General features: G+C 47.2%; 1 protein-coding gene across 1 annotated transcript in view; it reads right to left on the bottom strand.

Annotated features, from left to right (window-relative positions):
• Positions 1-25,658, bottom strand: part of LOC147913703 (uncharacterized) — a 44,302-nt gene that overhangs the window by 1,798 nt on the left and 16,846 nt on the right. Inside the window, exon 2 of the mRNA XM_087448808.1 lies at positions 429-665. Coding sequence (XP_087304934.1) covers positions 429-665 — 237 coding nt within the window. The remainder of the gene's footprint in view (positions 1-428; positions 666-25,658) is intronic.

The following is a 25,658-nucleotide window of genomic DNA, read 5'->3' as shown; positions in this document are numbered from 1 at the left end:
CTCTGTGCCCCAGGAAGCCCTTCCGTCCCCTGGGCACGTGGGGCCACCCCAACGTGGGCCCTCTTTCATGGTAACCCGTGATGCTGACTAATGTCTTCTGCCCACAGGGCCGAGCCCTGTCCTGCCCCTCCCTGAAGAGCCCATCGGGATGGCCCCGAGTGAGAGGGGCTGCTTTGGAAGACCCGCTCCATGTTCCCTCCACCCTATCTTATCCCAACCCCCTGCATCATTGGCTGAGATGGTCCACGGGTCATTTTGACTTAGAAAAAGACTCTCCAAGGCTCTGGGACCTGCTCTGTGAGGAAGCTCAGAGTTTAGTCAGGGATAATGCCCTGGCACTTAGCCTGGCCTGGGGGAGGAACCGAAACCATCTTTGTGGGACCCTTTTCCATCAGGAAAAGATGTGGGAAGGGGACCAAGAACGGCACCTGCTAAGGACTCAGGGGGCCTAAAGGCACTGCACACACTCAGCCTGACAGCTCCCAGGAGGGACACGATCATTCGACAGGGAAAGAACCGGGGCTGACAGAGGCGAGTCAGCCAGCATCCCAGAGCGAGGACGTGGCGGGGCCGAGCCTGTCTCTTCTCTAGGAACTGGCTGTGTTCAGCAGAGGAAGTTGGGTCTGAGGCTGACACAGTGTTGAGGAGGCTCTCGCTGCAAAAACCTACAATTATAAAACCAAAATTAGGTGTGACAGTGGATATTAACTTCCCCTTCTAATGAGAACAGAACTCACAAGTTACACATTTTAAAAGACTGACAAATACCCCAAACGTCAAGCAACCGAGCAAAGTAACAGGACGTCTTGTATTAAGTGACCAGCCAGCTCTGTAAAACACCTTCCCTGTGAGTTTGTACATGCCGATCACCTCTGCCAGACAAGGATTCCGGAATGCCATGTTCCACAGACGGAATACAAACTCTGAAGGACCACGTTTCTTTCAGAGATGAGCAGTAAGAATTCAGGGCATGTCCAGTCTTCTCCTGCAGGGGCTGATCTAAAATGCTCCTTGGATGGAGGACATTGGTTACCCAGTGTGGTTTCCATGCCTTCGCTGTGGGGACCTATTAGGAGTTTTGTGTTATCTTTGTTGATGTCAATATTTCATGTCAAATCAGCAAGAAATTTCAGTCTTTTTCCATCATGTTCGTAGGGTTCACTCTTCTGCGTTCATTGAAGGGAGGATTCTTGGAAGCCATCCACACCCACGACAGCCCAATAACTGAACTGCACATGGATGTAACTGTGAGCCACATAAACGATCCCATAATCCCAAACTGAATGCATTCCCATATCAACTTCCCCAAAATGCCCACGGCCAGCCTAACACCTGGAAGAGAGGTGGGGAGGAAGGGGATCGGAGTGGAAAGAGATTTAACTAACTGAGGTTAAAATGTCTCACATTTGCAAACTTTCCCGAAACCCATGACCATGTGAACACGTTGCAACCACTTATTGCAATGCAGTGGCAAAAAAAAAAAAAAGAATTTGCTTTTACTGAATGGCACTGACTTAGCAGGCACATGCAGGCAGGCGGAGCCAAGCCACTCTCTGGCTGTTCCAGGGAAAGTGCCCCAAAGAGGATGCAGCAGCCAAACTCCTGCTAGTTTTTGATCTCACTCAGAAGGCCCAACCCTTCCAGGCAGGGGTGGCCTCTGCCTCACAGGAACCTGAGTCTAGACTTGGAAGCAGGAGATCTGGGTCCAAGGCCTGACCCTGCCAAGGCCCCTGTGGGGCTTTGGGCCAGTCGTGAGCCTTCTCGAAAGGCTGATGGGAGAGGAACTGTCATAAGAAGCAGAAAAGCGCCTGTGAGTGTAAGAGGCCATGGATGGGTATGGGACCCTTCTCCCTGGTGAGGCCGCCAGCTGCTGGCTGGGGAATACTGCTGTTTAGGGCTCTGCTGGGGGGCCCCAGGATCCTGGTTTGGGGAGTTCATCTATCTCCCCAGGCATGGAGAAGGGGTGGTGTTTCTGAATCAGGATTCTGACCCAAACTCCAAACTGGGCTCTGGTTTACCAGCAAACTGGCCCCCCAGAATCCCCATGGCCCTGGCCCGAGCCTGCCCCTGCACACCGTGGGCGCTCTGGCCGGCCGGCCCATACTACACCAGCATCCGGGCTCGGAGAAGGAGAGACGGAGAGGCCTCATTTCATTTTCCCTTTCCAGCTTGATGGATGACGGAAGACTCCTCCTCCAGCTGTCAAGAACTCCAGCCCGCACTTTGCCTCCAACTTGATCGTACAGGACCCAGCTCCTTTTCATCCTGGAATCAAATGTCTATTTGATGAGCTTTTCATCCATTTTCCAAAAATGTGGCAATTTAGGATGTTCTGAATCTTGCAGGACTGTATGTGTTGCACCCTGACAATATACCAGTGGGGCCCCAAACCTGACATTGGTGGATGCCTTGCTCTCTGCCAGCCCCTTTATCCCCACCCCCACCCCTGGCCCCCATGGCCCCTGGCTCTCTCTGCTTTGCCAGAGCCTTGGTGAGGGATGGAGGGTCAGCTGAGTGCTCTTGGCAGAGGGTCAGGAGAGGCGCTGGGTGGAGATCTGGTGCCCTGTGGAGGTCAGACAGGAAGGGCGGGGTAGGAGGGGAGGGCGTTGGGGTGGCGGGGAATAAGATGGCATCAGTCCTGACATCCTGGATTCCAGGGCCCCTACGCTCAGCCTTCCTGACAGTAAAGGAGATTGATTGAATGCTGGTTAAATGTTCTGCATCCCACGTCTTCAGTAATGAGCTTTCTCGTTTGGTAGCAAATCTAGTTTTACAGAGCATTTTTTCAACCATTTTCTCCCTTGAGCATAAAACTCTGTGGGGTGGCAGCTCTCTGTATTTTCAGAGAAGGGAGCTGGGATCTGAGAAGCTGTGCCAAGTTCGTGAGTCACTGTGGGGGAGGGCCACAGGGTGGTCAAGCGACAGGAAAGGCCAGGGGCACCGGAGAGGGGACCTGCAGGTGTCAAGGCCAGGGAGCCAGGGGCCCTGGCAGGCAGGGCTGTGGGTGGTGGGGGTGGACCCTGGACCAGGGCTCATGATGGAAGCCCTGAAATTCCAAGGGTGAGGAAGGAGGCGGAAACCAAGGGCCCAGTGAGGGTTGCTGGGGGCAGAGCGAAATCAGAGCTCAGAAAGTGCAATAACCAAAGATCCATAAAGGAAGAGCTCATCGCCCCCTCCCTCCCACAGTAGTCTCTCTCCCCTAAAGGTGTCTACGCCCTCAAGCTCACCTGCAACCTGCCTCGCTCTTCTGACTCTGCAAACACACAAAGCCTAGAGCCACAGCTGGGGAATCTGGGCTAGTTTCTCTTACTGCAATAGGGCCATTTGTACCTGAATGCATCCTGCTTCCCCTGGTGGGCAGGCCACTGTCAGCTAAATCAGGAGGAAGGGCCAGGCAGGGCTGCAGAAGAGCAAAGATCTGCTCACCACCTGCAGTGGGGAAGGAGAGAGGCTGGCCATAGGGTGGGAGGCAGACGGCAGGGAGCTGAAAGAAGCCAGAGGGAGGAGCTGGGGGTGGGGACAGCCCTGCCTGACTAAATGACCTCAGGGGGACAGGAGCCCCCCACCGAGGGGACTGTCCCCAGGGGTGGGTGGTGGGCGGTGGGGGAGGATGCTGGGCAGGAAAAAACTGGCAGAACTGCTCCACTCATAAAAGGATATATTTTTGTCAGGCGCTTTTCTAGATCCATAATCACCTTCCTCCCATTTCTCCAGTCAGAGGCCAGTGGGGACATCGCTGGGAGAAGGAAGGAGGGAGAAGCAATGGGGTTCATGAGGATTGGTGAGTTTGTGACTCTGCTGCTAAGTGGCAACTCCCGATAACCTCCTCCAACCCCCTCCCCCAGGCCCGACAGAGGAGAGAGGGCAGGGGAGAGCGCGGGGCAGCCTGCCTGAGGTCTAGGGGCGACTGCAGAGGACAGCAAAGGCTGCAGGCCCTGCCCGCCCCCCCACCCCCACCCCGAGCACCAAGGCTCCAGCTTGCCTCTGCCCTCTCCAAGCAAGTCTTACCGAAATGGGTTGAATTGTGTTCCCAAAAAGACGTGTTCGAGGACTAACCCCCTTTTCCTGTGAATGTGACCTTATTTGGAAATAGGGTTTTTGCAGATATAATTAGTTCCTTTCATCTCGAGATGAAATCATCTTGGATTTAGGGTGGGCCCTAAATCCAATGGCTGGTGTCCTTATAAGAAGAGGAGAGCGAGGCCGGCCCAGTGGTGTAGCAGTTAAGTTCGAGCGCTCTGCTTTGGTGGCCCGGGGTTCGCAGATTCAGATCCCGGGCGCGGACCTACGCACCACTCATCAAGCCATGCTGTGGCCGTGTCCCATATAAAGTAGAGGAAAATGGGCATGGATGTTAGCCCAGGGCCAATCTTCCTCAGCAAAAAAGAGGAGGATTGGCAACAGATGTTAGCTTAGGGCTAATCTTCATCACAAAAAAAAAAAAAAGAAGAGGAGGGGACATACAGGGACACAGAGGAGGAAGGCATGTGAAGACAGAGGCAGAGACAGGAGTGATGTAGTTACAAGCCAAGGAACACCTGGGGCCACCAGAAGCTGGAAGAGGAAAGGTAAGATTCTTCTCCAGAACCTTCAGCGGGAGCACGACCCTGCTGACACCTTGATTTTGGACTGCTAACTTCTAGAACTGTGGGAGAACAAATGTCTGTTGCTTTAAGCCACCTAGTTAGTGGTACTTTGTTATGGCAGCCTCAGCAAACGAACACACTGAATAAAGAAACCAAACAAGGATCATGAGCAAGACTGGTGCCTCTCCTCAAGGGGAGGCAGGCCAGAGATTGTAAACACCTCCGAGCCACGACGGGAGCAACCCTTTACAACAGAGAGTTATAGGAGGGAAATAAAGTAACCTTTTATTGTAAAGCCACATAGCCTTACGAAAAGTCTGGAAAATAGAAAAGAGCATTTACCCGTTATCCCATGATACCCTTTGGACCTTGCAGACCCAGGTTCAGATCCCTGCTCCATCATCTTCCTTTTGACTTGGACGTAATTCACTTCTCTGAGCCTCAGTTGATTCATCTGTAAAGTGGGGATAATAATCCTGCCCCCCCCAAATTTCTTAGAATTAAATGAGAAGACACACATGTGGTGCCAGCATGTGCCCGGCTACTCATCAGATCTTAGTAAGGTGCTCATTCACTACTGATTCCTTCCCGTCTCTGATGAAAGACTCCAAAATGATGAAATTGTTATAAAATCCCTAAATTTGGATGTATCACAACTTTCTTCTTTCTTTATTTGGAAATAACAAGGGTTTTTTCTTTATTAAACTTTAAAAAACTTAATGTTTTACAACTAGGATATACAACCATGCTCTGGGGCTTTAGGGAGGAAAAAAAAAAGGAAGATCGGCAACAGATATTAGCTCAGGGCGAATCTTTCCCTGCAAAAAAAAATTTATTTTTAAATTTACATACAGTAAAATCCACTCTTTCCGGTGTACAGTTCTCTGGGTTTTCACAAATGCATAGAGTCGTGTAACCACTCCCACAGTCCATATAAAGAACATTCCATCACCCCACAAATTCCCTCTTGCTGCCACTTTGTGGCCAGCCCTGCCCTCAGCCCCTGGCAACCACTGGTCTGTCCTCCTTTTGCCTTTTCCAGAGCGTCACTGAAGTGGGATTGCGGCAGGTGGCCTCTCAAGTCTGGATCCTTCCCTTGGCATAATACGTTCGAGGCTCACCGTGCTGTTGCGTGGATGCCCTCGTATCGGATGTGATTCCCACCGACGGCGGAGTGCGCCCCACTGTGTGCACAGCCATGGTTTGCTGTCCCTTCAGGTGAAGGGTGCGGGCTGCTCCTAGATTTTGGTGGTTATGAATAAAGCTGCTGCAAACATTCACATCCGGGTTTTCGTGTGAACATAGGTTTTCATTTCTCTTGGGTGAACACTGAGGAGTGGGGTTTCCAGGGCCCCATCAGGTTTCCAATGACCCCCGAGCCAGACTTGCTAAGAGGGTGGTTGCGGAGAAGAGGCGATCAGCTCCGGGTCCCTGTCAGCAGGCCGGGGATGACAAAGGGTGATCCACAGAGGCGCAGATGTCAGCTGTCGCTTGAGCCTCCTCCTGTTCCGTGCCCTTTCCCTCGAAAGTAAAATTCTTGTTTCGGTTTCGTTTCCTGATGTTTCCACTAACATTAGGAAGTGCCCAAGAGCAGTGAAAGAATGAAGTTGTGGATCAAAACAGCCCAGAAAAGGATTCCACGGTTTCCACATCAATGATCAAATCCCAAGAAATTGGGAATCAACCTTAAAAGCCAAAATAAGAATTAAAAAAACAAACCCTCGTTATATCCTTATTTTTCTTTGTCACAAAACATTATATGTACCTCCATTCTGTTCTTCACACAGCAGCAGAGGGAATTCTAAAGGTGGAGGGGCTGTGCCCCCCGATCAGGTGAAGGTGCACCGTCTTCCCCTCAGTGCACCCCTTGCTGCCCGGGGCTGGGCAGTCTCTGCAGGGCCCTCCTGGACTAGGAGCCTTGGTCGGCTGGACTTGCCCCAAAACCGCTGCAGGGAAACCACAGCCACTCTACCCCATTACCTCGAGCCCCAATTCTGCCAACGTAGCCCTGGCATGGCTTGGGATTGGGGCACCAGGCCTCCCTGTCTCGTCTGTCTCCACTGACCATTTCTCAAACAGTCTTTATTGCTAGAAGAGTCATGGAGACTGTATTAGTCTGGGTTCCCCAGGGAAACAGAACCAAGAGGAGATGTATATATATCAAGATGTATTATAAGGAATTGACTCATGTGACTGTGGAGGCTGAGAAGTCCCAAGATCTGCAGTCAGCAAGCTGGAGACCCAGGAGAGCCGATGGTGTAAGTTCCAGCCCTAGTCTGAGTCCGAAGGCAGGAGAAAACCAACGTCCTAACTGGTAGACAGGCAGAGGGGCAAACGCTCCCCTCTCCACCTGTTTCTTCTATGCAGGCCTTCAGTGGACTGGATGAGGCCCACCCACATCAGGGAGGGCAATCCACATTACTCAGTCTGCTGATGCAGATGTCAATCTCATCCAGAAAAACCCTCACAGAGACACCCAGAGTAATGCTTGATCAAATGTCAGGGCACCTGTGCCCAGCCTAGTTGACGTGTACAACGAAGCATCACAGAAACCAGGGAAGAACAGCCATCATCCCCCGAGCTGGTCCATAGGTGGGGGAGACCTCCCCAGGACGGTGTGGCTGCGCGATGCCTCCTCAGGCTTGGCTGCTGGCCCTGGGCCTGGGTCTCCCTGCAGGACGCCAGGCCAGGTGGGGAGGAGGGCAGCCGGTGACTGACTGCTGGGAGTAAATGCTAGTTTTGCAGAGTATTCCATCAGTGTTCCACTCCAGGGGGGCTGTGTTTCCTCCTAGTCCTGGTGCTAGTGGGCCTGGAGATGGGGTCTGTGCCATCCTTGCTCCTCCATGCTGCTTCTGGAATATTCTCCTCCCTCCTCTCCACGAAGCTGACCCCTGAACCTCTTGTCAGATCTTCCTACCTGTTACCTCTCCTTGCTACAGTCATCAGACCTCCAGGCCATTCTACGCTCAATCCTTGAAGGTTCTGGCCTACTGTCTCCTCCACCAACCACTCCTGTCTCACTTCTTGGTGATTCCGGTACCTGTGGAAATGGCCTTTCGGCCTCTGAGTCCTTCACCTCCCCTTGTCCTTTGTCCTCCTTGAAGCTCCACGTCCTGTTCCCAGAGCACACTCCAGACCTTGCAAGCGCGCCCAGGTCCTTCAGACCCTCAATTTCCAGCACCTTCAGGTCACCACCTCCTACCATCCACTCCCTGCTTCTAGATTCCTGCTTCCAACAACCTGTGATCACCTGACGGCCTACGAGCCGTGGTCCCAGCTCACCCTCACCCATCCTCACTCAGCGGCACAATGGCTCTGACACCTGGACCCCCTCTGCATTCTCCCTACTTGCCTGGGAAAACACCAACTCTGGTTGGATCCCACCCTCCGCCCACCCTTGCACACGCCTACACTCCTGAATGTGGCTGGAGACAAACACACAACACCATTGATCGGGCTCATTCACCATCAAAACTGCTTCCTCAATGGGCCCTCCCACCACCTTCCTGCAGCCCCCTGCCACCCGGTCCAGTCCCTGCCCCCTCCCCTCCTTGTTCCTCAGTGAATAGTCCCACAACCCCTCTCTCCTTCCCCAAGCTGGCTTCTATTTTACTGAGGAAAAGGAGAGCCCAACAGCAAAGAGCTCCCTGAGGATCCCTCGGCTCCGTTCTTCCGTTTGTTCAGACTAAGCCTTGCAGTCATCCTGCTTCCTCTCTTTCTCTCACATGCCCAGCCGCCTCTACCTGCAAAATATCACCAGAATACAGCCCCTTCAAGTCACTTCTGCCGCCACAGGCCCACTTGGAGCTCCTGCCTCCCCGCTGTATCATCGGGGGAGGCTCCTTGAAGGCTCTCTGTCTCCGCCCCTGTGTCCTTCCCCAGTCTGTGCTCAGCACTGCAGCCAGAGGGATGGAGTTCAGCATAAGCCGGGTCACATCGCCCTGCAAACCCTTCCCATGGCTTCTTGTCCTCGGGGTCAAAACCAATGTCCTTGAGTGCCCCCAGGTTTTCTAGGACCCACTACTGCCCCATTCTGTTACCCTCTGTCCAGTCCCCTCCCCTTCTCTCCCAGCTCACCCACTCACCACACCGGCCTCCCTGCTGGTTCTCCAGCCAAACGCGCTCCCATCTGAGCCCCCACACTTGCTGCTCCCTCTGCCTTGAGCCCTGCCCTGCCCCCATACCCAGGAGAGTCCCTCCTGTCACGTTTCCTGGCTTCACTAAAATGTTACCCTCCTCAGGAGGCCTTTCCTGGCCACCCATCTAAAATGGCACCCCTCCCCAGACTCGGCATCTCCCTCCCTGCCTTGTGTCCCTCCTTGACACTTAGTGCGGTATCTTTTTTTATCTTTATTTACCTCGTTTTTTGTCTGTCTCCCCATCCTGTAATGGAAACCCCACGAGAGCAGGGAGTATTCGTTTATTCACTGCTGAGTCCCCAGCCCTACAGCAGCGCCCAGCACGTGGCAGGAACTCAACATGATTCTGTTCTATGGCGCCTGTGCCCACCCAGGACCTCCACTGGGGCCACACCCCCTCCCTTCTCGCCAACTCAAGCCTGCTGCTTCAGCAATCCCCCCGCTCCTGCATCATTTCCCCTCCACTACTGGATCATTTCCATCAGTGTACAAAAGTGCAAATACACTGTAATATCTCCCTTCTTAAAAAATAACAACAAAAACCCCCCACAAAAGCCTCTCTTGGCCCAGCATCACTTTCCAAGAATCGTGCCCTTTCTCTGACCCTCCTTCTAGCAGAACTCTTTGAAAGAAAGTCTGTATTGGCTGTGTCACCTCCCCTCCTCCATTCTCTCCAGAAGCCACTCCGACCAGTTCTCCTCTCCTCCTCTCTCTGAAATGCTCCTGTCAAGGTCCAATGACTTTCGTGTTGTAATCCAGCAGCCCTGTCCCAGGCCGCACCCCGTCAGCTACGTTAACACAGGATGCCCTCCCAAGATCTGGGTGACAGGACCTGCCCGCCTGGTTTCTCCTCTCTCGCCGGCTGCTCCTTCTCAGCATCCTTTGCTGGTTTCTCAGCGTCCCAACCTCTAAATGGGGGCAAGTCCCAAGCCGTCCTCAAATCTTCTCGTCCCTGTCCACAATCACTCCCGCAACGATCTCACCTAGTCTTGAGGCTTTAAATCCCACTAGAGGGCTTGGAGCCTCAGCCTTGGACCTCTGGACAGGACTTCGCCCCTGACTTGAGACTCAACTGTCCAGTGTCCAACTGCAAATCTCCACTCGGGGGCCAGTGGGCTCCTCAGACCTTCCACAGCCACGTCCGTTGTCTCGCCCTCCCTCACCAACCTGCTCCTCCCACCCCCGCCCACGTCTGTGGAGGATAAGGCTCCTTCCTGTCGTGTCATTGGTGGTGGCCTTTGCCCTTCTGTTTCTCTCACACTCCCCACCCAACCCTCCGCAAATCCTGTTGGGTTGACCTTCAAATACACTCAGACTAAGACGCTTCTCACCACTCAGGTCTTCACTGCCATTTCCTCTCCCCAGTTCATTGTAATAACCCTTAGCAGGTCTCTGCTCTATCTCCCCCAGCCTGCCTGCCCCAACTTCTAGTCAATTCCCCACAGAGCAGCCAGGATGAGCCCTGAAAATGTAAGTCAGAGGCCAGGGCTCTGCTCAGAACCCATTAGTGGCTCCCTCATCACGCAGCATGGAAGCCAAAGTCCCCTGGCGGCCCAGCTGGCCCCACGTGCCCTGACTCCCACTGCCTCTCCAAGCCCCTGTCATCCTCCTCTCCATGCTCTCTGCCTCGTACTTTCCTCCCCCACACCGCCCTCCTCAGTGGGTTGGAACATGCCAAACATCCCTGCTTCAGGGCCTTTGCACTGCTGTTCTCTATTTCCCGAATGCTTTCCCCCTACCCCTGCCTATATCTGCACGGTTTGCTCCCCCCTCCTTTAGGTCGGTGCCTTCTCTGTGAACCTTCCCTGCTCCTTCTATTGAAAATTGCAACTTCTCCACTCCCCACCTGGATGCCCCACCCCCTCCTTGTATTTCCTCCATAGCAGCTGTCACAAAGTCTCATCCTATACATTTGATTGATTGTCTGTCTCCCCCTACTAGAAAGTGCTGAGAATATTCTCTTTTGTTCACTTCCTGAACAATATCTGGTACATAATAGACCTTCACGAAAGCTGTACTAGATGAAAAAAAAAAATAACTACAAATGCATTGAGAATTTAATGTAAATGCCTGAAAAGTATTAAACACCATGCATCTCTGCAGAGTCCACACACTGGAAGGGCAAAGTTTTGTCTTTTTGGATTAACTCAGACATTAGAGCTCCAGAAAATGCCATCCAGCTGCAATTCCCTACATCCTTGACAACGATGTTGGGGACCGACACCTCATGATGGAAATCCAGAACTGAACATAAGTCACAGAAAAATAGGGACTTGAGTGGGAGCTAAGCTGAGTCAGGTATCTTGAGATATATCATCTGGGTGGGGGAAAATCCAAGACACTTTTATTCAAGTGGCTTGTGCACACCGCAGAACCAATGCTGAGAGCATCCATACAATCAGTACTGATACTTTCCTGGAGCCAGGCTGCTGGGTTGAATCCCAGCTCTGGCACCTCCTGGCTCTGGGGCCCTGTGTAAATTGCCCACTCTCTCCAGGCTTCATTTTTCTCATCTGTAAAGTGGGGATAGTAATACCTCCCTCATGAGGCTGTTGTGATTGTTAAACAAGGTAAAGTATGTGTAATTGGCACCTCCTTAAACTAACTGATCCCCGCCTCCTGCTGTTCACACCCTTGTGTCATTTCTCCCCTTGTGCATGGGCTGGCTTCACTGCCTACTTCTATCCAACAGAATATGGCAGAACTGGTAGGGTGCTACTTCTGAGATTAGGCTGTGATAGAAGGTGACTTACTGACCCTCCCCCTCCCCGTCTTCTCGCCCCCTCCCTCTCCTGCTCACCTGCTTACTCTGATACTATACTGTGAGCTGCCCTATGGAAAGGCCCACGTGACAAGGAATCAAGGGCAGCCTCCAGCCAAGAGTCTGCCAGGAACTGAATCCTGCCAACAACCAGGTGAATGAGCTTGGACATGCTCCTTCCCCAGCCAAGCCTTGGAATGACCGCAGCCCTGGTGACACCTCGATTGCAGCCTCATGAGACACCCACAGCCAGAAGAGCCAGCTAAGCTGTGGCCGGACTTCTGACCCACAGAAACTGTGAAATATTAATGTCTGGTGCTTTAAGCTAAGATGTGGGGTAACTTGTTACACAGCAATAGATAACTAACACAGCGTATAAAATGCTCAGTACAATGCTAGGTCATGGCATGTACTCAGTAAATGACCAATGATAACCATTCTGTGTGTACAAGGGGAGTTCAAAATACTTAGAAAATTGAAGAATATAAACCTATTCACCAGGCTCGACATCTTAACAATGAATCAGTGTCCTTTGCCACCTTATAAAGTCATAAAACAGGTGCAGCATCAATGTTAAGAGACCAGAAAAGAAAAATGCGTACAGTATGCTACCATTTCACTAGGAAGGGGAGATGGTCCAGGTATATGAAGGTATTGTTTATATTAAACAAAAAAAGGAAAACGTAAAAACTAGGATAGTACAAAGTTACAGAGAGGGAACAGGATGGAGAGGCTGGGGATGCAACGAGACTTCTCTAAATACACCTTGTTCTGCAGTTTTGACTTTGGAACCATGTAAGTGCTTTATTTAACTATAAACCAAAATTAAATTGAAACGAAAAAAATCTTCTAAAAAACAAAAACAAAATGAAACAAATAGATGTAACTGTGTACAGTCACGCACCACATAATGACGTTTTGGCCAACGATGGACTGCATATACGACAGTGGTCCTGTAATTAGTACCATAGAGCCTAGGTGTGTGGTAGGCTTTACCACCTAGGTTTGTGTAAGTACATTCTGTGATGTTCACACAATGACAAAATCGCCTAATGACACATTTCTCAGAAGGTGTCCCCATTGTTCAAACGATGCATGGCATATAAAGTTGGTGGCTCAACCATTCAGGTAGGAACTATTTCAGGAGTAATAATTTTAGTACATACCAAATGAGACACTCTAAGATGAAAAGAAAAGAGCAAATAAATCTTAAACTGTTTTCACTAATCATATTGTTAGCAATAATATTGGTACTTTTCTGAAATATATAATATAAATTAAATATACTACATCCTAATATATATTATACAATACATATTACATATAATTATATATATAAATAAGACAAATAAGTAATTATGTTAATGTTTTTAGGAACCAAGATTTTCAGCATGAGAGAAAAAAGAAATAAATATAAAATCAAAGAAGATAAGTAAAAACCCTATCATCTTAAATTTCAGTTGGAAATATAAGCATGAACTCATTTTGCATTTTCTCTTTAAAACAGAAAGTATTTCCCAGCTCTGTCCACTAAAAGTGCCTAGAAACTAATAACCAACCAGTAGCAAAGCTCTCAGATCCCAGATTGCCGTCTCTAAACACCATTTTCCACTAAAAGGAGTTAGGGCTCCTTGTTTGATTCCAAGTCTGGGCAAAAAGAAAGGATTAGATAAGCCTGAAATATCTGGTCATACTAGAAAGCAAGAAAGCTCTCACAATCTATTGCAGCTCTTCCTCTTCCCTTTCCTGCTTTATAAAATACTTATTGGCTTTTTCCTTCCTTTCTTCATCAAAAAGCCACTAGGCAGATGTAAACAAGGTAGGTTGTTGGGAGCAGGCAGACCCTAATCGGGTTGGGGTATATGCGTCAGGCCCCACATTCAAGGTGAATGGCAGCCCACAAAGTCAGGAGATTGGTGTCAAACAGAGGGATTGAAACAATGGGAGCCCAGTTTCTCTCTGTCAGAGAAGAAATACGGAAAGGCAGAAAGCTAGAATGAGCCCTGTAGTATTGGAATGGAATTGTAGGTAATGCTGAGAACTCATGGTTTTTTAACAGTTGGGAGGAGAGAAGTGGAAACATACTATTGTAAGATGAAGTGGTATGTTATCACTTAAATGTATAACTATAAGCCCCAATGCAACCATTAAAATAATAAAAGAGTTATAACTAATAAGCCAACAAATGAGATATAATAGGACCATAAAATATTTAATTATCCCAAAAGAAGGTAGAAAAAGAGGAAAAGGGAAACAGAAAACAGGACAAATAGCAAGATGATAGCTTTAAATCTAACCATATCAACAGTCATGTTAAATATAAATGGTATAATATCCAAATTTAAAGGCAGAGATTGTCAGATTGGATAAAAAAGCAAGACCCAGCTACATGCTGTCTATAAGAAACATGCTTAAAATATAAAGACACAAATAGATTAAAAATAAAAGGATGGAAAAAGATATACCATGCTATGCCTAATCAAAATAAAAAGCTGAAGTAACCATATTAATATCAGACCAAGCAGATTTTAGAACAAGATATTATCAGGGATAAAGAAGGTATATAATAATGATAAAGAGGTCAATTCATCAAGAGGACATAACAATGCTAAATGTTTATGCACCTAATAACAGAGCTTCAAAATGCTTGAAGCAAAAACTGATAAATCTGCGAAGAGAAATAGACAAACTTATAATTATAGCTGAATATTTCAATACCCTCTTTCAATAATTAATAGAACCAGTGGACAGAAAACCAGTAAGTGTTTAGAATATTTGAATAACATTATCAACCAACTTGACCTGATTGACATTTATAAAACTCTTTACCCAACAACAAATAATACCCATCCTTCCCAAGTTCACACAGAACATTTACCAAAATAGACAATATTCTGGGCCATTAAACAAGTCTCAGTGCACTTAAAAGGATTCAAGCCATACAAAGTATGCTTTCTTACCACAATGGAATTTAACTAGAAATTGATAGCACAAAGACCTTGGAAAATGCCCAAATATTTTGAAACTAAATAACACAATTCTAAACAACTCATGGGTCAAAAAAGAAGTCAAAAGGGAAATAAAAAGTATTTTAAACTGACTGAAAAGGAAAACACGACATACCAAAATTTGTGAGATTACTAGCAATAGACTTTTTGTAGATACTCCTTATCAAGTTGAAGAAATTCCCCTCTAGTCCCAGTTTGCTGAGAGCTTTTCTTTTTTAAATTATGAATGGGTGTTGGATTTTGTCAAATGCTTTTTCTGCATTAATTGATATGATCATATGATTTTTCTTCTTTGGTCTGTTGATATGGTGGGTTATATTAATTGATTTTTGAATATTGAGACAGTCTTGCATACGTAGAATGCATCCCACTTGGCCGTGGTATATCACTTTTCTTTTTTTTTTTTTTTTTTTATAATTTTATTTATTTATTTTTCCCCCAAAGCCCCAGTAGATAGTTGTATGTCACAGTTGCACATCCTTCCAGTTGCTGTATGTGGGACGCGGCCTCAGCATGGCTGGAGAAGCGTTGCATTGGTGCGCCCCCGGGATCTGAACCTGAGCTGCCAGTAATCTGAGCGTGCACACTTAACCGCTAAGCCACGGGGCTGGCCCCTCACTTTTCTATATATCGCTGTATTTGATTTGTTAACATTTTGTTGAGAATTCCTCTAAGTTCATGAGAAATATTGGTCTGTAGTTTTCTTTTTTCATGCTGTCTTTGTCTGGTTTTGATATCAGGGTAATACTGGCCTCATAAAATGAGTCGATAAGTATTCTCTCCTCTACTATTTTCATGAAGAGATTGTGTAATAGTGATGTTAATTTTTCATTAAATATTTGGTAGAATTCTCTATTGAACCCACCTGGACCTAGAGATTTTCTTATGGGAGATTTAAAGTTACAAATTCAATTTCCTTAGTGGTTACAGGACTTTTCAGATTATGTATTTCATCTTCGTTGAGTTTTGGTAGTCTGTAGTTTTCAGGGAATTGATCCATCTCATGTAAATGATTGATTTGTGGGTGTAAAGTTTGTTGTACTATTCCTTTATCATCCTTTTATTGGCTGTAGGATCTGTAGTGATATTCTTTGTCTCATTCTTGATCTTGGTGATTTGTGCTTTCTCTCTTTTTACCTTGTCAGTCTTTCTAGAGGTTCATAAACTTTCACAATTTTTTTCAAAGAACCAGTTGTTTCATTGATTTCCTCTTTTGTTTTCCTGTTTTCAATTTCATTGATTTCTGCTCTTTATTATTTCCTTCCTGCTTGTTTTGGGTTTATTTTGTTCTTCTTTTTCTAGTTTCTTGAGGTAGGAATTTAGATTACTGATTTGAGACTTTCCTCTCCTCAGATGTAAGCACTTCATGCTGTATATTTCCCTTTCAGCTCCACCTTACCTGCATCCCACAAATTTTGCTATCTTTTCATTTTCAGTTCTATGTAGAGGGCCATTTTTTTTTTTTAATTTTATTTATTTTATTTTTTCCCCCCAAAGCCCCAGTAGACAGTTGTATGTCATAGCTGCACATCCTTCTAGTTGCTGTATGTGGGACTCGGCCTCAGGATGGACGGAGAAGTGGTACCTCGATGCGCACCCGGGATCCGAACCCGGGCCACCAGCATCGCAGCGCGTGCACTTAACCACCAAGCCACAGGGCCGGCCCAGAGGGCCATTTTTGAAAGTGACACCAAGAGATGTTTGGAGGAGACAAAGCTACTTACCAAAAGTCGTGCTCCTCCCCTCAATAGCATAGAGGTGTTGCTAGGAAGGGGCTGTCCAACCAGGGACTCTGTTTCCAAGTTGTCCTTGCCTCTGGTGAGGCATAGGAACAGTTATGGCCAGTGGAGTGCGAGGAGAAGCACTGTATGTCCCTTCCGAGCCAATGCGGTTAAGAAGTAAATACTCTTCCTCTACCCTCTCCCTTTCCACTGACGGAGGCAGGCAACGATGACAAAGCCTTAGTGGGGAGTGGAGCCAAGAGATGGGAAGGGAAGCTCCTGAATCACGGTGTGGAGGAAAGCCTCCCCCAACCACGAACACTCACACTGGTCTGTTGTTCTATGGGTGAGAAACATGTCTTTTGTGTTAAGCCATCAATAATTTGGGATTTATTTTGTAAACCACAGCTAGCATTTTTTTACTGTTACAGCAGTGTAACTTGAAAGACGCCTTCTAAGAACCCATCAAGAACATGGCATCCATGAATTATGGATTTTATCCAGAATTGATTCTTGGGTATTAAAGGCCTTAAGTTTATTGCCTTGTTATACCTACTACACTGAGAACATAAAAAAGTAGAACATTTTGGACACGAGACCTGACCGGAAATCCCAGTTCAAAAGCATCTGGGAGCGATTCAGAAAACCACAGCCCCAGAGCTATCATCTCTGCCAGTGCCAGCCTGGACCCTGCTGTTCCCCATTAGTGTCTGCTGAAGACGAACGACTGGAGAAATGTGGATCTGTGCGCTGTCTCAGCAGACTTGTGTGTCCTGCGTCCCCATAACGGGCACATGGATGCTTCTGGGAGGAGCAGATGCTCTTCAGCACTGAACCTGTTCTCAACGTCTTTATGTTTCATGTTTGTGTATCAGAGAGGATGTGGTCTGGAACTGTATACAAAACAGGACCCCAAACTGCCTCTCCGTGTGTTTCCAATTAAAACAAACAAGACCGAGACTAAAACAAATATGACTAAGACTGCTCGAGTCTTAGATCTCTTTCATATTGTTTGCTGTATCCGTCTCGTTGGCCTCCTCTTTTTTAGCAAAATGTACTTGTATTTAAAACAGAAAGTGAATGGTTATATTTTTAAAAGCTAAATATCTTCCCTACCAGGCCAAATGAGGGTGCTTTCCCCCATCTTTTTTTTTCTGCACTTCCTCTCACACAAAGCTATTGAATTTGAGCTCTATTGACGCCCATCTGGCTTATAAGCTCTGATTTATAGAACAAATTACCTATGTAGCACTCAAGAAGGAACTTGTCTGTCAGATCACACTGGAGTTTGACTCCACCGCCCCGCCCCCACGCCCGTTTATTCATTCACGGCATGGAGAGATCCGGAGGGCCAGAGCAATTTCATGAGCCCTTGGAATTCACGTACCGCGAGCCTCCTCTCCGCAGACCACAGCGCTGCCATAAATAGACATCACGTGCCTTCCTTTTATGATAAGGTCAGAGGAAACGAGTGCACAGGGAGCGGCCGTTAGGAGAGTCGGAGCTCTGAGTTTCGGGTATAAAGTGCTAGTCCCCTTGCCTGGGGGCGGGATCAGAAAGGAGGGGCGAGGTGCAAGGTTCACCTCCCCAGGCGACTCCTCTGGATGCCTGAGCGATTCCGGGACACCCAGCCGCGGTCTCTGCCCTCGGCCTTCTTTACCGCTCGGCCTGCAGACTCCTCCGCCCCCCGCACCTGCCTCGCCAGGTTCGGTGGCTCCCCCGGCTCATCTTCTGATAGAGCTGTCAGTTTTTATTGCTGATAGGAGAAATCATTTTCTCTCTTAGCTGCGTGTTAATTGGCCTTTCCCCCTCTCCCATTCAGTTAGCACATACAGTCCCCGAGTTTTTCCCCCTCCGAGGGAAAGGCACCTTAGTAGAGAAGCATTCCAGAAAGACAAGGACGGGGGTGCTTGCAAAATTGCTAATTGGTAATTGCTAAATCAGAGGTTAAGAAAAAGCTAAAGAGGAGCGCGAGGAGGGGTCTCAAGAGCGCCTTTCAGTGGGTCCACATGAGCTTTACCGAGGACACGCTCATTGGCTGCTGTGCCTACACGATGCGGAGGGCTCACGTTCCATGGGGGAACCATGAAGCCAGCTGGGTCTAATTGAAACATCTACTGAGCATCTTCGAGGTGCCAGGCACCAAGACAGAGATGACTAAGATGCAGTCCCAGGAGACAAACTGAGAAACTGGAGCCATTGGTTCCATGTGACCAGAGCAGTGGTGGAGGTAAACCAGGACACTGGGACTCACAGAGGGTCAGAAGAACGTCCTGGAGGAAGCCAAGCTGGAGCTCAGCCCAGCGATATAGGATAACTAGCGGGCAGCAGCAGGGGCAGCCCAGGGGGAGGAGACAGTCTGTGCAGGTGTGTGGAACAGGGCGGTGCATGGGAGGAGCAGGGGGAGGTTTGGTCAAGTGGAGGGCAGGTCACAGTGGGGCTTAGATGCCCAAGCAGGGTTTTTCCCCCCTATAATTTTATGCACTTAAAAAAATAGCCTTATTAGAGATTTAATTTACATACCATAAGGTTCACCTGCTTAAAGTGTACAATTCAAGGGGTTTTAGTATATTTACAGAGTTGTACCCCCATCATCAAAATCTAATTTTAGAACATTTTCATCACCCCCAAAAGAAACCTTCTGAGCCGGGATTTTGATAGGGGCCTGGCTGGGGCAAATGATGCCTCACATCAGTTTGGCAGCAGAGCAGAGAGGGGTTCGGAGGGGCAAGCCTGGCCCCCTCATCGAGCCCAGAACATAAGCAATGAGCACAGCAGTGACTGTGCACAAGGACTCAACATTTGTGACAGTGACAGGTGAAATTTACTCCAGCTCTTAGATTCTTCTTCCTTAACAGAAAAAGAACTGAGTTATGAACATCAGGCCATTTTTTGCTGGCTGGCTATTTAGTGGCAGTGATACAAATCAGTATTATAGATGGATGTTGCCTATTTACAAAGAAAAATGGACAGAGAGGCCATATCACAGCAAAATCAAGAATTCTGATGTTTCTGCAAAATGGGAACAGCACAGAGTGCCATCCATATGTTTCATGCAGCAAAAACCACAGCTGATCTGTACCAAAAAAATGACAGGGGCTCCGTCCTCGAAGGCTCTGTAGGGTGACTGAAGTGCAGTCACCATCCAGGGTCACAAGCAGGCCTGCTTCTGTGTAGTGCAGGTGGCCCAGTCAAACCCAAAGTCCTTAGCAAGGCAGGAACCAGAGAGAATGGGTGCACCTCTGCAGTGGCTTTGGGGGCAGATGGGTCTGATCTGAGCATGATGCCACAATAATTGTATCAGTGAGGTTCTTTTTAATTGCAAGTAAGAAACAAAACAAATTAAAGCAGCTTTCACAATCAAGGGGACTTAGTTCTGACAAAATCTTGACGAGGATAATGTGAAAAAACTCTCCCTACAAAAACGTAGAAACATATGATAAATATAACCACATAAATAAATTGTGAGTGCAAGGCTGAGTTAGCAAGCAAGAAAGGGATGTCCCCAGGGGCCAGAACAAACAGGGAAAAATCAGAGTGGTAATCACATGATTTGACCCCACAGCTGCCTCTGGGAGTGATGCAAGAGAGGGGTGGAAGGATATCAGAGCCGATAACCCAGGGGCTTGGCTTTGGTCTCCATGTTGAGATGAGATGTGGAGACAGGAGCTAAGATCTTCAGCTGACAGGAGGTGGAGAGTGGAAACTGTGACTCCTTGCAAAACCAGGCTCCTCTAAGGGCTGATCTCTCAGTGAAAGAGTGAGCCAGGAAAACCCTATCCCCTAGCTCAGGGGGATAACAAGGAAACACCAGGGAGATAACAAGGAAGCTTGTCTATCACAGCATGGGCAAGAGCAGTGGGGGGCTTAAAAAAGGATCCTCTGAAAAATGCAAACTGCGTGTCTGTGCTTTGAGTGGGTTTGAGGGCCAAATTTATATTGCATGCATGGTCTGGGACTCTTATGTCAAGAGAAAAAAATTGGTCCCATGCTGGTGATAACCCTGGACCACCTAGTAAAGCAGATGCAAAATGGCTTTAGAGGGACACACTTACAACTCAGGTAGCAGGAAATTCCCATGGAAAAAACAAGCTCCTCCAAAGATGAGCTCACAATATAGAGTCCCAGAATACACAAAGAAAGAGGTAATCTTGAATATGTCAGCAGATACCACAAACAGGAGGATTAGAGCCCTTGGGCTCCAAGATAACAGAACAGCAGGCCAAAAGAGATTATGCAATAAGAATATTTATAATAATGATTAAAGGCCAAAATGAAAGATTCAAACACTCAAGAAAATAACATACATTCTGAAAATAAGAATAGACAGATTTGAATGATATTTACAGATGAAATGATACGGTGTCTGAGATTTGCCTCAAAATAATCTCAGGGTGGGGAGCTGCGGGAAGAAGGATGGATAAAACAAGACTGGCTGTGGGTTGATACTTGTTGAAAGTTAACAATAATAAGTACATAGAGGTTTCTTATTCTAGTGTCTCTAATTTTATATACATTTTGAAAATTTCCATAATAAAAAAAACAAACAAAATAAAAAGCTCCAAATAGAACTTCTAGAAATGAACAATATAAACAATGAAATTTAAAACTCAGGACAAGTTTAACAGCAGATTGGACACAGATGAAGAGAGAGCTGATAAACCAGAAGATATATAAAAAAAATCCAGAATGCAAAGTAGAGAGAGAAATATATAAAAAACTTGAAGAGAGATTAAAAGACACAGAGGATAGACCATCACTTTAGAGAGGAATTGGACATTATCTAGTGATATGCTATGACCCAGCAGTTTTACTTGTAGGCAAATATCCTAAGGAAACTTTCATGTATGACACTAGAACTATGTGTAAGAATGCTCACAGCAGCATTATGTGTAATAGAGAAAAGATGGAAATAAGCTAGGTGTCCTTCAGTGGCAGAGAAGATAAGTAGATTGCATTTTATTCACATAACAGACTACTATAGAGCAGTAAAAATAAATAAACTGAAACTACATATATCTACATGAACAAATCTTAGAAACATAAATTGCAGAGGGATACTTCAAAATGATAACTTTTATTTAAAGTTTAGAAATGTTAAACAGTACTACATATTGTTCAGGGATACAGACAGTTTTAATAAAATGCACTATTAGGAATAAGCAGGATTGTTACACATGATAATAGGAACATCAAGAAGATGTAATAAGTCTGAATCTATATGCACCCAACATGTCAAGAACTGTCAGAATTACAAAGAAAAGTTGACAAATCCACTGTAGGCTAGTTTGGATCATCCAAGGAACAAATGCCAAGATGGAATTAGATACACAAGGAATTTATTGGGGGAAACATTTGTGAAGCATATAGGGGAGGAGGTGCAGAAGCAGGCTAAGAGCACCTCAGACCACTTATGCAAGTCTGACATCGGTGAAAGGAGAGAGGGAAGGAAGGAGGAAGCGTCACACTGCAGTTTGACTCAGAGAAGGCTTTGGCCAGGCTGATAGGTAGTTAGAGGACTGCCCGTTAGAGGAGTCTTGCATGGGGCAGAAATGGTCCAGTTCTAGTACCCCCAGTCATCAGTCATTGGCTGGAAGCAGCCCAGGGAGGTGGGAGGTGGGAATGTGGTTTTGGCGTAAATGTCGCTGTGGGTCTAAAAGCGTCCCAGTTGAAAGCTATAGGCCCACTGTAGCGGGAGGTTCCTTTGAAGGGAAATCCGAGCAACATTCATCCATGGGTGCCATGTATACCATCGTAGTAGAATACCATAATATACATAATATACAGCTCTCAGTAATTGACAGATCAAGCAGGCAAAAATAGAGATATTCTCCCAAAGATTAATGGACAACAATAGACTCCTATACCCAGGAATTAGAGAACATGCCTTTCAAAGCACACATGAACTTTTATAAAAGCTGCACGTGTGGTAGGTGAGAAAGCCACTATCAACCCAAACAAAGAACTGATATTTGGTGATGATGAAACAAGATTAGAAATAAATCATAAAACTGTTTTTTTTTAGTCCTTATGTTTTTAAATTTAAATTCATAGATCCCCCAATATAAGGGTCAAAGATATCATAACGGAAATCAGAAAATATTTAGACCTGAAAGAGAATTAGATCACTAGGTGCTAAAACTAGAAGGGGGCATGCAGAGGGAGATTTACAGCCTCACATGCACACGTGAGAAAAGAAGAAACATTCAAAATGAGGGAGCTAAGTGTCCGGCTCTAGAAGTAATAAAGAGAATAGTATAAAACAGCAAAAACAAAAGTAGAAGGAAGGAAGTAAAGAAACAATAAAGAACAGAAATTAGAGGAAAAAAATGAGGATCAACAAAACCACAGCTGGATCTTTGAGAAGACTGATAAATAGGCAGATCTCTGGCAAGAGTGGCTGAGGTTATGAAGGAGAAGGCACCAGGCATGTTAGGAATGAACAGAAAGAATGTAACACAGCTAGAGATTCAAAAGTAACGATGGCTCACGTTTACGGTCTTTCACACCTCATTCTATAACGCAATGTTTATTTACAGTTTAGGTTGAAATATAAACCCTTTCTACAGAATACTCTGCTTGGGTGTAGTAATAGTGATGCGCTAACATTTACACAGAGCTTACTATAAGCCCTTCCCTGCACCTGTCATGTGCTCTCTTGCCTCTATCCCTTTGGTCAGGCTGTTTCCTCGGCTCAAAATGCCCTTCCCCTCTTATGCGTCCTGCAAGGTTCGCCTAAAATGCAACTCCTCTGGCTGTTACTGCCAATGGCATGCCCATTATACATTCTGCCCTTCTTCCTTACCAATAAAACCATAATTTTGTTCGAGATAATAATATACCCCATTTAAACTGACCACAACTATAATATTTTATTTCCAGCTTTCCCTGCATCTCAGTGTGGCATCTGATACAGTTTTGGCCAATGTGATATAAGTGGAAGTTTGCTAGGTATATTTTTTGAAGACTTTTTATCTCTCCACCCACCCACTCATCCACCACCCATCCTTTCACCCATTTACCCATCCATCCACCCATCCATCCACCCATCCATCCATCCATCCACCCATCCACCCATCCAACCACCCACCTATCCATCCATCCATTTCTGAGAACCTATAAAGTGCCAGGCACAATATTTACGTACTCGACATAGAAAATGAGTGATATTTGTCCCCTGCCCTTAAGTAACTAGGCTCTATTTGGGAAGACAGATAAGGAAACAGTTTCAATACATTTGTGGTAAGTGCTATGCTAGGGGTAAAAGAGGAATAAATTGTTTAATGTATTAATATTTTTCTTTCTATTATTCAACCAGAGGCATCTGTTTGCCTCAGGGAGGATTGTGATTTTCATAGTAGGAATGTTACGAGAGAAAAAAAGACCCTTTTACCTTTGAGTGTTAAGACCGACTCTGAGTGCACATGAGACAATAGTCTTGAAACTGAGCTTGGTTAAGAGAAGAAAGGGATTTTCTAAATTCCAAATGCTCCCCGTTAAGAAACGATAACCAAGTCTGGTGGACACGGAACATAAGCAGGGTACAAGGTCAGAGGATGTGACTTGGGGAAATTCCCATCTGGTAGGGCGAGACAGGAGATCAGACCTGAGGACGCTGGTTCCCTCCTCCGGGTCAAAACAGCCATGGGAAGGCCAAGGTGAGGTGACACCAGAACCTCAGGTGGTGGGATCCCTGGGCAGGATGGCCTGCTCAGTGGGCACGGGACAGGCAGCTGGGAACCACCTCAGCCGACCCCATCTTGGGAAGGAGCAGGGAGAAGGAGCCCCGGCAGGGAACCCGAACCTGAATGTACTTGAACTATTATCTTGATGCCTCTGAATTAACGGCAGAAGGAGTTTTTGAAGTCTGAAGAGACCTAGTTAGCAAGTTCACGGTGTTTTAAATTTTTTTTCTATTCTCTGCCCTTAGCAGGAACAGGGACTCATGAGCAAGACGGAATCAGTTATAGACCATTTCCAGTTATATTTCTGTGCACCTCCGCTTCCAGCTTGCAGAGTTTTACCCCACGATGGAGGCGTGCAGAGGGTGCTGAGGAGCCGGAGGGGCAGGGAGGGGGTCGGGGGGGCCGGCTTCATGGGCACACAACCGGGGCAGCAGCACAGGGCCCCATGCTCAGAAGAGCCCCATATTTAGGGTTTCATACTCCGTGGTCACTGTCTTGAAATTCTTAATAACTTTACCTTTGAATTCGTGTTTTGTAAGTGAAGTCTGATGGGACAATGGAAGTCTGGGGGCTCATAGGCAGTCCCGCCTCCCACTGGCTTAGGGGACTAGATAGTTCTCCTCCACCTGTTCCTAGGCCTTCCCCTCCCTCCCCCCGGCCTACTGCTGCCCTCAGCTCCCGGCAGGGACCTCAGAGCAGGCATGGTGACAGTGGTCCTTGCCCCAGGCTGGCTGTGCCATAGTGTGTTCTGCACGTGACTTAGTGGGGATGAACCCCTGCCCATCCCTTATCCAGGCACCAAGTGTGTCCGGACACAGAAGCTGCATTCCTTTGCGGAGGCCCCATCCACCTTGAGCTAGGGTGGCAGGCCCATGGGCAGGGGAGATTGACTGCGAGCCCCCAGCCAGGGCACTCTGGTCCAGTAGCTGGTGGGAGGGGGACTCTGTGGGCCTCTGAGGGTCTGCACTTTCCCTTTGAGTAGCCTCATGCCTGAGGGAGCATGACATTAAGTAGCAAATAAAAAACCTTATGACGGGGCCGGCCCCATGGCTTAGCGGTTAAGTGAGCGTGCTCTGCTACTGGCGGCCCAGGTTCGGATCCCGGGCGCGCACTGACGCACCGCTTCTCCAGCCATGCTGAGGCAGTGTCCCACATACGGCAACTAGAAGGATGTGCAACTATGACATACAACTATCTACTGGGGCTTTGGGGGTAGAAAAAAAAAGAGGAGGATTGCCAATAGATGTTAGCTCAGAGCCGGTCTTCCTCAGCAAAAAGAGAAGGATTAGCATGGATGTTAGCTCAGGACTGACCTTCCTAAAAAAAAAAAAAAAAACCTTATGACGGGCCTTGGAAGAAAGGAAAAAGCCTTCGTATGGTAGTATCTTTTTAACAGCACTTTTTCCTGCTCTTTGAACAAGAGGCCTGCATGTTCATTGTGCACTGGGCCCCACAAATGCAGCCGGCCCTGGCATCAGGGAAGATTTACCAGGAAGGAAGTCTGCTGGGCTTCAGCCGGGCTGGCCCACCAGGCAGCAGGCCTCCCTGATGACCAAAACCCAAAAGTATCACCCCATTTCCTTGGCTACCCCAGCCTCACAATCAAAGTGGGGCTACGGTTTCAGAAACACTGAGGCCTGATTCTGGCCCCACCAGCAACATCTCCAAGGCCCTTCTCACCAAATGTTTCAGGGTCTCCAGGGGCATCTCATTTATTTTCTTTTTTTTTTTTTTTAAAGATTTTATTTATTCATTTTT

Source organism: Ceratotherium simum, chromosome 25 (assembly GCF_057802395.1).
Source record: "Ceratotherium simum simum isolate JZ-2026a chromosome 25, ASM5780239v1, whole genome shotgun sequence".
Classification (NCBI taxonomy): domain Eukaryota; kingdom Metazoa; phylum Chordata; class Mammalia; order Perissodactyla; family Rhinocerotidae; genus Ceratotherium; species Ceratotherium simum.
Note: the sequence above shows the minus strand (reverse complement) of the source record. Positions and strands in the feature narration are given on the sequence as shown.